This window comes from Apodemus sylvaticus, chromosome 10, assembly GCF_947179515.1.
Source record: "Apodemus sylvaticus chromosome 10, mApoSyl1.1, whole genome shotgun sequence".
NCBI classification, from domain to species: domain Eukaryota; kingdom Metazoa; phylum Chordata; class Mammalia; order Rodentia; family Muridae; genus Apodemus; species Apodemus sylvaticus.
Window position 1 is genome coordinate 30212672 of NC_067481.1, and position 14570 is coordinate 30227241.

Genomic DNA, 14570 nt, shown 5'->3' on the forward strand with positions numbered 1-14570 from the left:
GTGTGTATGTGTGTGTGTGTGTGTGTGTGTTTTCCATCATAAGTTCTATAGTCACAACATGCATGCAAACCAAGCTGAAAATGAAGAAAAGTAGAACTCTTCAGTCAGCAGCAAATGAAGCAGCAAAAGAATTCTTTCCATGGTTGCCTTAAAAGCATCATACAGTCTGACTAGGGCTTTGAACATGTATAAGAAAGAGGATAGAAATAGAAACCTAGAAAGGGAAAGCAGCCAAGAGTAAAGTGGCTGACCTAGGGCATGGCACATTTGGCCTGTCACCAAATTCAGAACCCTCAGTTGGTTCTTTTGATCTTTTGTTCTGTGCACCAGGATCAGCGGGCACCATACACCAATACTCTCAAGAGCTTCTTTTCTGTTTCTTTCACATCTAGTAAGTTAAAAATACTGCGGGATATGCCATTCTTCCATGCCTTTTCTCCTTTAAACTCTCGCTCTTTCCTTTGCTTCTATCCCTTCTGATGTCTTGCAGGATGACCTATGATTTTTATGGTTAATACAGGTTAATACAGGGCCCTCTGCTCTCCTTCTCAACTCGAGTCACAGTGTTTCTGGCTGTGGCCTGTCTTTGCTTCTCAGTCCAGTGCCTGCATGCTGACAGTGTCCAGTCCTTTTCTTTTATTTTTAGATGATGCTTGGCTTGAAATGCTGAGTCTTGAGCACACATGCTACCACAGTGACGTCAGTAACAGCGTGCATTCCAGCCCGCTTCACTGCTGTGCTCAGTCCCTTCAGACTCCCTGTTTCATTAATGTGGAGAACAGTCCTCACTTAATCAAGTGTGGACGAACAGCGTCTGCTCCCAGTCTTTTATCCTCCTCCTTTCTGGAAGAGGCTTCTATTGATGGAGGAAACCTGGCATCGCTGGTTTACATAGAAGAATAATGGGTTCTGTTTAAGTTGCTGCTCACATAACAAAACTTCTCTTAATGTATAGATGTCCATGCTTAATTAAGTTAGACTACATTGACTTTCACCATACATTTCAGACCATGTAGTGAGCGTGACATTGTAGAAATAACATTGGTGTTTATCCAAATTCTGGGCTTTTATTTGTTTGTTTGTTATTACTTTATTAGTACACAGGAATGAGGTACTGTGTGATAAACTGATGAATGGAGTTTTGAGTATTTCTATCTCTTTAAAAATGTTTAAGGAATACATTTCAGTTTAAATACAGATAAAATAAATATGGATTTACCTGGAACAAAGCTTCCCTGGACCACCTCCTTGTATGCCCACCAGCCTTCATGGATTTTTGGTGAATTCTGTTGAGCTAAAGGAGAAACAAACAAGAAGGTAGATTAAGATGGAGCACAGTAGTTATGTGGGCTGTTAAGGGAAAACAGTAAATATCCAAGACATCACCTTTTCCTACTTCAAGGCCACAATTCTTAAGAATCTCCTTTTTTAATTTCAAATATACCACTAGTATGTACATTTCTTGTTGTGCTTTTTTATAGTCATTTGGGTATTTTTTAAACATTTTTATTTAAAAGGATTTTTCATACAATAAATGTTGATCATATTCTTCTCTGCTCCTAACTCCTTTACATCTCAGGAACTTCTACTCCTAAGATGCTTTATACCTTTCTGTCCATTCATGTTCTCTAGGTCAAAAATAAAATAAAATAAAACAAAAAAAAAATCGACAAGAAGAATAAGAACAATAACACCCCAAAACTGAGTATGGGTGCTTCCCAAAGTTGTACACTTAGTAGAGGATGGTGGCCTGCCTCAAACAAAGGAGGGCCCATCTTCTTAGGTCAAGGACATAGAAACAGCTGTGACTTTCTGCTAGAGCCTTCTAACAAGCCCTCAAGGGATTTGTATAATCTTCTGGTAGTAAAGACACAATGTTCGATCGTGTATTGGCTTATTTAACAGCTGTCTTACTGACCTCTACACACATATACACAAACATGTGCAAGAATACATCTATGCATACACACATCACTTGTTGGATACATGATCATATAAATCTCAGAGAGTATGTAAAACTATGTCCTTGTTTTTATCAAACAGTATTTATTAAACATTAATTTTTACTAAACTGTATTCATATTTTAGATCTCAGTATACTGAAGATAACTCAGGAGATACAACCAAACTGGTAATTTGACTAAGCCAAACATTAAGCCTTTATTTATTGTCTAAGTTTCATTCATCCTCCCTTTTAAAACTCCCAACTCTGAGATGCATCATTTCGTGTTAGAAAGGATGGGTCCATGGCATTGGATTTGAAAACAAGGCTTTGTGTAGACAAGGGACTTGATAAATCCCTCTGAGTTCCTGATTCACTTGTAATGTTTTCACCTGCCTATGAGAGTGCAACCCTGCAGCTGGCAGCACCATGGTTGAGAAATAGTTAATGACACAAGACAAATAAGAGAGAATTCCAATCTGAGACCAACAGTGGCCTTAGGGACTTTGGAAACACACAGAAGAGTGACAAAGAACCCATTCGTAGATCTGGACCATCATCAGTCCAGGGTGTTCAGTGGGAACCTAGGGAGTGGAGGTAGCAGCAGGCACCAGATTCCCTGGACTCTGAATTCCTGTGTGGTACAGCGTCTAGATGTTTCTATTGCACCTGATGTTCCATGACCAGCTCCAGAAAACAGATCCAGAAACCATGAAGTGGATTGACAAAGAACATACCTCTGTGCTAGAGAAAAATGGGTTAAAATTCAGAAAGCACTTTGATGTCTCCCCCATCCCCCTCTCTGAGCAATACATTATAGCCAGCACTTCCTTCTCTCCCTGAATATATTGAAGAGTATGACTGACCATAGGAGCAAGAGGAGATGCCAAAGGCTTTATAACTTAGGACATGAATATAGACTATAAATGATACATAATACTGCCAAGCCTGATAGCTTTTTTTTATATACACTTTTATATACTTAAGCTGGGTGCAGATTAAGTATAATTCACAGGTAATGCAACCTATCAAAAGAGATCAAAACAAAATCTTGATATTTTATTAAATGAAATTTGATTTGGACCCTGCTGGTCCTGTAGCAAGCCAGGAAAGGATGTGCATTTCCACAAGTTTGAAAGCAGTGAACCAGAACTTCATCTACCTGCTTTGCATCAGATAGAATTCATGTTTTCCTTATCCCAGACAGCAATTTCTCAGTCTTATCAAAACTTACACACCTTTATCTTATCAGGACTAAAACAAACAAACAAACAAATCACAGCCTTTTTTCTTTACTCTGAGTGTCAGTTGTTAGGGATTATCTTACATGTCTCTCGTAATTTAAATAAGGATCGTGGAGAAGACACAACAATTTGTGTCTTAATATATTTTCCCAAAGTAATTTGAGTTTGTTTTTAATTTATGTTTATATGTCTCAATACATGACACCTATGTGTTACACCATGGGGTCCAGAAGATGGTATCAGAGCTGGAGCTATAGGAGGCTGTGATCTGCCAGTGTATGTGCTGGAAACTGAACTCATATAAGCAGGAAAAGGCATGAGTTCCATCAAGTCATCTTTCCAGCCTATAACTGCAATACAGGGTTTTTTTTTTTTTAAAAATAAGAAGAAGAATTGTCTTTGATGATATATGCAGATCCTGCCTTTGTCCCTTTCCCAACTCCTCCCATATCTCTCACCCTCTCTATGAACTTTATGTTATCTTTCTCTTTTAAAAAAAAGGGAAAAACAAAAGCAAAACAATTAAGACAAAGAAAAGCAAAACAAAACAATACAAAACCACAGATACACACAAGTGGATAATGTACAAGGTGAGAGACTTGGGGGCTCTCAATCTTTTTTTATTTGATATATTCTTTATTTACATTTCAAGTGAGTTTCCCTTTCCTGGATCCCCCCTCCCCAAAAGTCCCATAAGTCCTCTTCCCTCCCCTGTTCCCCAATCCACCCCTTCCCACTTCCCTGTCCTGGTATTCTCTGACACTGTTGCAATGAGCTTTTCCAGGACCAGGAACCACTCCTTCCTTCTTCTTGGGCACGATTTGATATGTGCATTGTGTCTTGAGTATTCCAAGTTTCTAGGCTAATATCCATTTATCAGTGAGTGCATACCATGAGTGTTCTTTTGAGACTGTGTTACCTCACTTAGGATGATGTTCTCCAGTTCCATCCATTTGTCTAAGAATTTGATGAATTCATTGTTTCTAATGGCTGAATAGTACTCCATTGTGTATATATACCACATTTTCTGTATCCATTCCTCCGTTGAGGGACACCTGGGTTCTTTCCAGCTTCTGGCTATTATAAATAGGGCTGCTGTGAACATAGTTGAGCATGTATCCTTATTTACATACTGGGGAATCCTCTGGGTATATGCCCAGGAGTGGTATAGCAGGGTCCCCTGGAAGTATCGTTCCCAGTTTTCTGAAGAACCGCCAGAATGACTTCCAGAGTGGTAGTACCAGCTTGCAACCCCACCAGCAGTGGAGGAGTGTTCCTCTTTCTCCACATCCTCACCAGCACCTGTTTTCTCCTGACTTTTTGATCTTAGCCATTCTGACTGGTGTGAGGTGAAATCTCAGGATAGTTTTGATTTGCATTTCCCTAATGACTAAGGATGTTGAACATTTCTTTAGGTGTTTCTCAACCATTTGATATTCCTCGGGTGAAAATTCTTTGTTTAGCTCTGTACCCCATTTTTAAGTGGGATATTTGACTCTCTAGAGTCTACCTTCTTGAGTTCTTTGTATATCTTGGATATAAGCCCTCTGTCAGATGTAGTGTTGGTAAAGATCTTTTCCCAATTTGTTGGTTGCCGTTTTGTCCTTTTGACAATGTCCTTTGCCTTACAGAAACTTTGTAGTTTAATGAGGTCCCATTTGTCAATTCTTGATCTTAGAGCATAAGATATTGGTGTTCTGTTGAGGAAATTTTCCCCTGTGCCCATGTCCTCAAGGGTCTTCCCTAGTTTCTTTTCTATTGGTTTCAGTGTGTTTGGTTTTACATGGAGCTTCTTGATCCACTTGGACTTGAGTTTAGTACAAGGAGATAAGAACGGATCAATTTGCATTCTTTTGCATGCTGACCTCCAGTTGCACCAGCACCTTTTGTTGAAGAGGCTATCTGTTTTCCACTGGATAGTTGTAGCTCCTTTATCAAAGATCAAGTGACCATAATTCTGTGGGTTCATTTCTGGATCTTCAATTCTATTCCATTGATCTACTTGCCTGTCACTGTACCAATACCATGCAGTTTTTAACACAATTGCTCTGTAGTACTGCTTGAGGTTGGGGATACTGATTCCCCCAGAAATTCTTTTACTGTTGAGAATAGTTTTAGCTATCCTGTTTTTTTTGTTTGTTTGTTTGTTTGTTTGTTTGTTATTCCAGATGAATTTGAGAATTGCTTTTTCTAAGTCTATGAAGAATTGAGTTGGGATTTTGATGGGGATTGCATTTGGCAAGATGTCGATTTTTACTATATTAATCCTGCCAATCCAAGAGCAAGGAAGATTTTTCCATCTTCTGAGGTCTTCTTTGAATTCCTTCTTCAAAGACTTGAAGTTCCTGTCATACAGATCTTTCACTTGTTTGGTTAGAGTCACCCCAAGATACTTTATATTGTTTATGGCTATTGTGGAGCGTGTCGTTTCCCTAATTTGTTTCTCAGCCTGTTTATCCTTTGAGTATAGGAAGGCTACTGATTTGCTTAAGTTGATTTTCTAACCAGCCGCCTTGGTGGAGTTGTTTATCAGCTGTAGGAGTTCTCTGGTGGAGTTTTTTGGGTCAGTTAACTATACTATCATATCATCTGCAAATAGTGATAGTTTGACTTCTTCCTTTCCAATTTGTTTTCCTTTGACCTCCTTGTGTTGTCTAATTGCTCTAGCTAGAACATCACGTACTATATTGAATAAATATGGAGAGAGAGGGCAGCCTTGTCTAGTCCCTGATTTTAGTGGGATTGCTTCAAGTTTCTCTCCATTTAGTTTGATGTTGGCTACTGGTTTGCTGTATATTGATTTTATTATGTTTAGGTATAGGCCTTGGATTTCTGTTCTTTCCAAGACCTTTAGCATGAAAGGATGCTGAATTTTTTCAAATGCTTTTTCAGCATCTAATGAAATGAGCATGTGGTTTTTTCTTTGAGTTTGTTTATGTAGTGGATTACATTGATGGATTTCTGTATATTGAACCATCCCTGTATCCCTGGGATGAAGCCTACTTGATCATGGTGGATGATCGTTTTGATGTGTTCTTGGATTGGTTGGCAAGAATTTTATTAAGTATTTTTTGTATAGATATTCATAAGGGAAATTGGTCTAAGGTTTTCTTTTTTTGTTGGAACTTTGTGTGGTTTTGGTATCATTGAAATTGTGTCTTGGTAGAATGAGTTGGGTAATGTTCCTTCTGCTTCTATTTTGTGGAATAGTTTGAAGAGTATTGGTCTCCTTTGAATGTCTGATAGAATTCTGCACTAAAGCCATCTGGTCCTGTGCTTTTTTTTGGTTGGGAGACTGTCAATGACCACTTCTATTTCTTTAGGGGTTATAGGTCCATTTAGATGGTCTATCTGAACCTGATTAAATTTTGGTAATTGGTATCTGTCTAGGAAATTGTCCATTTCCTTCAGATTTTCCTGTATTGGGGAGTATAGGCTTTTGTAGTAGGGTATGATAATTTTTTTTGATTTCCTCAGTTTCTGTTGTTATATCACCCTTTTCATTTCTGATTTTGTTAATTTGGGTACTGTCTCTGTGCCCTCTGGTTAGTCTGGCTAAAGCTTTATCTAGCTTGTTGATTTTTTCAAAGAACCAGCTCCTATTTTTGTTGATTCTTTGTATAGTTCTTTCTGTTTCAACTTGGTTGATTTCAGCCCTGAGTTTCATGATTTCCTGCCTTCTACTCCTCCTGGGTATATTAGCTTCTTTTTGTGCTAAAGCTTTCAGGTGTTCTGTTAAACTGCTAGTGTATGCTCTCTCCAGCTTCTTTTTATAGGCACTCAGAGCTATGAGTTTTCCTCTTAGCACTGCTTTCATTGTGTCCCATAAATTTGGCTATGTTGTGCCTTCATTTTCATTAAATTCTAAAAAGTCTTTGATTTCTTTCCTTATTTCTTCCTTGACCAAGGTATCATTGAGTAGAGAATTGTTCAGCTTCCATGTGTATGTGGGCTTTTTGTTGGTTTTGCTGCTATTGAAGATGACCCTTATTCCATAGTGATCTGATAGTAGGCATGGAATTAGTTTGATCATCTTATATCTGTTGAGGTCTGTTTTGTGAACAATTATATGGTCGATTTTAGAGAAGGTACCATGAGGTGCTGAGAAGAAGGTATTTCCTTTTGATTTAGGATGAAATGTTTTATATATATATATTAAGTTCTTTTGGTCCAAAACTTCTGTTAGTTTCACTGTGACTCTGTTTAGTTTGTGTTTCCCTGATCTGTTCATTGAAGAGAGTGGGGTGTTTAAGTCCCCCACAATTATTGTGTGGGGTACGATGTATGCTTTCAGCTTTAGTAAGGTTTCCTTTACAAATGCAGGTGCCCTTGTACTTGGGGCATAGATGTTCAAAATTGAGAGTTCTTCCTGGTAGATTTTTCTTTTGATGAGTATAAAGTGGCCTTCTGTATCTTTTTTGATGACTTTTGGTTGAAAGTCTATTTTATCTGATATTAGAATGGCTACTTTGGCTTGTTTCCTGGGACTATTTGCTTAGAGGACTGTTTTCCAGCTTTTTACTCTTAGGTAGTGTTTGTCTTTGACACTGAGATGTGTTTCCTGTATGCAGCAAAATTTTCGGTCTTGTTTAAGAATCCAGTCTGTTAGTCTATGTCTTTTTATTGGGGAATTGAGTCCATTGATGCTAAGAGATATTAAGGAATAGTAATTGTTGCTTCCTGCTGTTTTTGATGTAATTTTTATGTTTGTGTGGTTATCTTCTTTTGGGTTTGTTGAAAGGAAATTACTTTCTTGCTTTTTCTTGTGTATAGTTTCCTTCCCTTTGTTGGTGTTTTCCATTCATTAACCTTTGAAGGGCTGGATTTGTGGAAAGATACTGTGTAAATTTGTTTTTGTCATGAAAAACCTTGTTTTCTCCATTTATGGTAATTGAGAGATTTGCTGGATATAGCAGTTTGGGTTGGCATTTGTGTTCCCTTAGGGTATGCATGACGTCTGCTCAGGCCCTTCTGGCTTTCATAGTCTCTGGTGAGAAATCGGTATAATTCTGATAGGTCTACCTTTATATGTTACTTGACTTTTTCTTTTACTGCTTTTAATATTCTTTCTTTGTTTAGGACATTTGGTGTTTTAATTATTATATGATGGGATGAATTTCTTTTCTGGTCAAATCTATTTGGCATTCTGTAGGCTTCTTGTATGTTCATGGACATCTGTTAGGGAAGTTCTCTTCTATAATTTTGTTGAAGACATTTACTGGCCCTTTCAGTTGGAGATCTTCACTCTCTCCAAATGAGGTCTTCTCATTTGGTCTTCTCATTTTGTCCTGGATTTCCTGGATATTTTGGGTCAGGAGTTTTTTGTATTTTTCTTTGACTATTGTATCAATGCTTTCTATGGTATCTTTTGAATCTGAGATTCTCTCTTCCATCTGTTGTATTCTGTTGTCGATGCTTGGATCCATGACTACTGACTTCTTTCCTAAGTTTTCTATATCCCGAGTTGCCTCCCTTTGTGATTTTGTTATTGTTTCTACCTCCTTCTTTAGATCCTGGATGGCTTTGTTTAATTCCTTCACCTGTTTTTTTTGTGTGTGTGCGTGTGTGTGGGTGTGTTTCCCATTAGTTCTTCAAGGGCTTCTCACTGTTTACTTGTGTTCTCTTGTATTTCTGTAAGGGAGTTATTTATGTCCTTCTCGAAGCCCTCCATGATGCCCTCCATCAGCATCATGACCTGTGATTTTAAATCCAAATCTTGCTTTCCTGGTGTGTTGGTGTATCCAGGACTTGCTGTTGTGGGAGAATTGGGTTTGTATGGTGCCATATTGCCTTGATTTCTGTTGGCAACATTCCCACATTTGCCTTTTGCCATATGGTTATCTCTGGTGTTAGTTAGGCCTGCTGTCACTGACTGGAGCTTGCCCCTCCTGTGTGTGTGCCATTAGGCCTATCTCAGCAACCTTGGGTGAGCTGCTTTCTCCTGGCACAAATTGCTGTGGTGCTTCAGAGTTCCTGGGTGCAGGTGGAGTCCTGGTGCAGTGTGACTCAAGTGATCCTCTACTCTGGTGAAACCTGCCTACCAATCTGTTGCACAGTCACAGAAGCAAAGATGACAGCTGAGACCCACTCTCTTGTAGTTGTATTTAGGTACCATTGTAGCCCCGATCAGCTCTGGATGTAGGCTGTGCTGGCTGTCTCCTCCTCACTGGCTGCTGGGTGTATAGCTGGCTTCCTGCACTGCTTGGAGATGGTGCACTTTGGTGGAGGCTGTTCCCAATCCAGAGGCTGAGACCGGAAGGCTCTTGCCAGAGGCCTCCGGACTGGATTCTCCGCTCTGCAGGACCGGGCTCACCTATGCAGACTCCCTCTTCCTAGCTGGCTGCTGGGTGTATTGCTGGCTTCCTGTACTGCTTGGAGATGGTGCACTGTGGCCAAGGCTGTTCCCAATCCAGAGGCAGTGGGGGCTCTCAATCTTAAATGAGATGTCTTCATCAAGTCCCTCCCTGGAAGGGTGAAGGAACTATGAGGAAGAGGAGCTGGAAAAATTGTAAGAACTAGAAATTACAGATTACTCCAAGGAAACAGGGACTTCTGGATACAACAGGATAGATACATGACAGACAAACATAAACAACAATAACAAAAGCAGTCCATATAAAACAAAAACATGTCAATTTTGTGTGGCAAATTACTGATCATAGGACCAACCATAGTGTGTGGTTGACATACCCCATGGCACTCCTTTTGAAAAAACTGACTTTTCTCTTTGCCAATAGATATCAATTGCAAATAACTTCTTAATTAGAGTTGGAGCCCTGTGTCCACTTCCCTGTATAAAGGCCTGGAACCTCAGCTGGCTGAAACTTGTTGCAACCATTTCTGAAAATTCATATTTGTATCAATCCTGATATATTCAGAAGATACTGCTTCCTTGGAGTTACCTGTAACTTCTAACTCTTATAATCTTTGCACCTTCTCTTCCTCATAAATCCTGAGCCTTTTTGGAAGGTATTTGACAAAGATATCTCATTTAGGACTGAGTGCTCCAAAGTCTCCTACTCTCTGCACATCATCCAGTTATGTTTGTCTCTCTTAATTCCCATCCACTGTGAGAAAAAATGATTCTGAAAAGGGTTGAGTGTGGTACTCATGTGGGCCCCAACCTATGTAGCCTTGCCAACTTTTTGTTATAGTATTTGCACATGTTCCACAAGTTCAATAAAAAACTTTAACTATAGCATAATCAAGAAATTAAAGAAATACAGTTTATCACAATACCATTTGAGTGTATAAAGCTTGGATGCAACACTCTATAGAGCAGTGATTAGGAAACTATCTCTTATGAGGAAGACATGTCTTACTGCCTATTTGTGTAGGTCTCAAGAGCCAAGAATGGTCTTGCATTTTTAAGTAGTTGAAGAAAATAAACAATAGCAATTACATGTGATGTGAAAATTATAAAAAATTTAACCTTCAATGTTCACAAATCATTTTGGCTTCTCACTGTGTTCATTTGTTTACATATTACCTACCAGTTCCTTTCTTGGAAAAATATATGTTTGAAAAGCTGTTAAGAGAAACAATTTGGCTCATGAACCCTAAAATACTTCCTCTACTATTCCTTATTCAAAATAGAAACTGGTGGCTGTTAAATTACACACATAAAATTTACAAAAAAAAGAATGAAAGAAAACTACTATGATGAATGTAACATTTTAATTACAGTTGCAATTCCATAAGAAAGTGAATGGCTTATACATGGCTTATAATAAAATATTGTATGTTTTAACATGTATACAGCTGGGCATGACACACTTGAATATAAAGTGAAGAAATTGGATGCTGGATTGAAACATGTACAGATAATGCCATGGAGTTGTATGGGAGCTTTCAGAATCATGACCTCAGTGATAGAGGTGATTTTCCAAAATAATGAAGAACACACCTTATCCTTATTCATGGAGAGTTTGTGTTGTTAAAGAAAGGCAGATAGTAAAACTAAAAAGATACTTTGTGTTCATATGTGAAGTGGAGCCTATGGCTTCAGACAAATAAAACATTTTCTTACTCACTTGAATGTCTACTGGGACATGGGATCATTTATCATTATTTGGAACTGTCTAATGTACTAGAGAGCACACAGCATCTAGGCCACCACCACCCACCTTTGTTGGAGCTAATTATACCTTTTTATTATAACACTCTCAAGAGCCCTCATTAATTTCCAAAATATTTCTCTAGGAATGGTGACACCCTGTTGACAATCTCTGACCTATGGGACTATTTATAAACTTATTTGTGTCTTCTAAATAAGCTACAGTGAAGTATTATATTGAATGCTAAGCAGAGGACAATGTTTTATCTAAATAGATGAAAGTGACATCTTACAAAGGGAGAGGATGGCAGCCAATACCCACACATATCCATATGCAGGCAGCTAGAAGCTCTAAGGGATAATGTGAAGACAGTGGGAGAGAATTCATCCCCTGAGGTGTAAGACTGAAGAAAGGAACTAAATTTTCAGCAGAAGAAAAATTAAAATATATACACAGACAAAGAAATTGAACAAGAGACTGTCCACAGGCTCTGTATGAGGTGACTGTGCTTAGCTCCAATACAGAGCAGCACTGCAGCTGCCTGAGATCAGAACTGAAGTCAAAGAGAAGGCCTTAGAACATATAGACTATATTTGAGTATTATAATCTAGCAAGGAAGTGGGGGTGGGGTAGTCATGTCAGGGACAAATGTCATGTAGCAAAGACCAGAAAGGGAGGGCGGGACCCAAAAACATAGCTAATGATGAACTCATCCCTGAACACAATCCCAGTCTAGCAAGCAAGGAATCTTGAGAGCCACACACCATAGGATGCCATGGAAAGGTCCTCCTCCCCTTCTTAGCCTTCAGCTGTGATCCTTGAGAAGTCAACTTATTCTGGCATCAATGGGAGGGGAGGCTCTTGGTCCTGTGGAGGCTTGATGCCCCAGTTTAGGGGTATGCCAAAGTGATGAGGTGGGAGTAGGTGAATAGGGGGAGGAGCACCCTCATAGAGGAAAAGGGGAGGGGGGATGGGATGACGGGTTACAGAGGGAAAACCAAAACTGGGAAGGCAGGGGTTGGGGACAACCTTTGAAATACAAATAAAATAACTAATAAAAAAGAAAGGAAGAAAAATAAGTCAACTGAAAACTCTGCTGAGGGAGTGGCTAAGCAACTCTAGAACAAAGGATTTTCTCTGCATAGCCCACCCTGGGAACTGAGGGTGGGAGTCAGGGAACTATATTCTGAGGTCAGACCTGTAAAATCCGTCCAGCTAGAAAGGAGAACCTTTGAGTCAAAGCTAAACTGAGTGTCCCATGAAGCAGATGCCTGATCTGAGTCATCGGAGGGAGTCTCACTGAACTACAAAGTGGGAAGAGAATACAACTTACCATAGCTCAACCTAGTCTCACTGGAACACTGTAAATACTTCTGCCCAAAGAATACAGTGAGTAAAAAAAACCTAACCAATGATCCAATTATAAATTCCCTATGTAGTCCTATGTATAGACACAAGAAACGTTAAAAACAGCCAAGGAGATAAGACTCCCCTAAAAATGATCCATTCCATAATAATAGATGGAGCATATTAGATGAAATTCCAGATAAAGCATTTAGAACAATGATAAGAATATTGAAAATAACCAGTGGGAACATGAATCAGTTCTTGAATGAACTCACAAGGTAGATTCAGTAAAGAGGGAAATATTGAAAAAAATCAAATAAAACATTTTAAACTGAAGCACTTAATAAGAGATTGAAGTAGGTAAGAATGTCTGCTGTAAACATGAGGATCTGAGTTCAGATCCTGACACTTACATAAAAAGCAGCGCATAGTGGCACACGTGTGTATTTACTCTCTGTTCTGTATGTGCACATAAATAGAACCATAGCTGGGGTTCTCTGACTAACACAAAGACCCTGTCTCAAAAGAATACAGGGGTCATTAATTATTAATTCCGTTTTCTGACTTAAGAGAATCAGATGTTGAAGAAACAGATAAGCATATGTGCCAGGACACAAGAAAAACAAACTAAGACACTTGACAACAGAAGATTAGGAAGGCACTAAATATTATAAAAGCTAAATAATAGGAATTAATACATGACTTCCAATAATGACTTTGAATGTCAATGGTGTCGACTCTCTGATTAAAAGACAAGAGACTAGCATATCAGACTAAGACACAGGTCGCATCTGTTTGTTGCATGTAAGAAACACACCTTAGTGGCCAAGAGAAACCCAGCTCCAGGGGGAAAGGACGGAAAGGAAAGCACACCAGGAAATGAAGCTTGAAAGCAAGCAGGTGTAGCCATCCTGATACCTGAGAAAGGAGACTTCGAACAAAAATTAATCAGAGGAGATATCAAAAGTCATTTTATATTGATGAAAGGAACCATTCACCAAGAAGATACGGTAGGTTTGGGGAGGTGGCTCAGCTGTTAAAGGCTAAGGCTCACAACCATAGCAGGAAAAGACATAGTTGGCTAGTAAGATGGCTTAGCAGGTAAATGCCTACCAAACCAAGGCATACCAAACCTAGTGCTCGGAGTATGACACCTGAATTCCTCATAGTAGAGAGAAAGAATCAACTCAGTTGTGAGTATAAGTATGTGTGTGTGTGTGTGTGTGTGTGTGTGTGTGTGTGTACATGTGCACCATGGCTCACATGTAGTGATGAGGATACAGTGGGAGTTCCTTCTCTCCCATCATGTGGGCTCCAGATATCAAACTCAGACTGCCAGGCTTACAGGAATTGTGCTTTATCCCCCAGTCATTTTTCAATCCTGGAAACTATGTTTGACTTGCATGTTTTAAAGGACCAAATTACCCTTCAAAAATCAGTTAGATAGCACAGAGCTCATCTGATGTCCATCAATTTCTCTCTCTCTCTCTCTCTCTTATACATATATATGTATGTATATATATATAATACACACAAATTGAAAGTATATATTTTATATAAATTACTATATTTTATGTATTACTATATTATACTATATAAAATAGGTTTGTATTATATAGTAAATATAATATATACTATATGCTATATATAGCAATATACATATATATATATATAAATAATATTTTTAAATGACTATGGTTATTGAGTGTGGATTCATAATGGTTGGAAATTTAGAAAGACGGGATACCCATTTAAAAGCCACCTCATTTAAAGTTCTGCTCTCTGCCACAAGAGGTTTATTTTAGATGAAACACCTACAGAAGTGCAGGGTTCCCATTTAACACCTCCCGCCAGATAGAGGCTGGCAGTCATCTTGTTGTTTGCATCTGATTTTCTCTGACTGAAAGGATGATTGAGAATTCCTCAGAGCAGACAGGTGGACAGAGAGCAGTCTCAGCTTCTAGAGTGTCTCTGCTCCTC

General features: G+C 38.8%; 1 protein-coding gene across 1 annotated transcript in view; it reads right to left on the reverse strand.

Moving 5' to 3' along the window:
• Ca10 (carbonic anhydrase 10) overlaps positions 1-14570 on the reverse strand; it is a 520463-nt gene that overhangs the window by 419280 nt on the left and 86613 nt on the right. The window contains exon 3 of the mRNA XM_052197168.1: positions 1220-1294. Coding sequence (XP_052053128.1) covers positions 1220-1294 — 75 coding nt within the window. The remainder of the gene's footprint in view (positions 1-1219; positions 1295-14570) is intronic.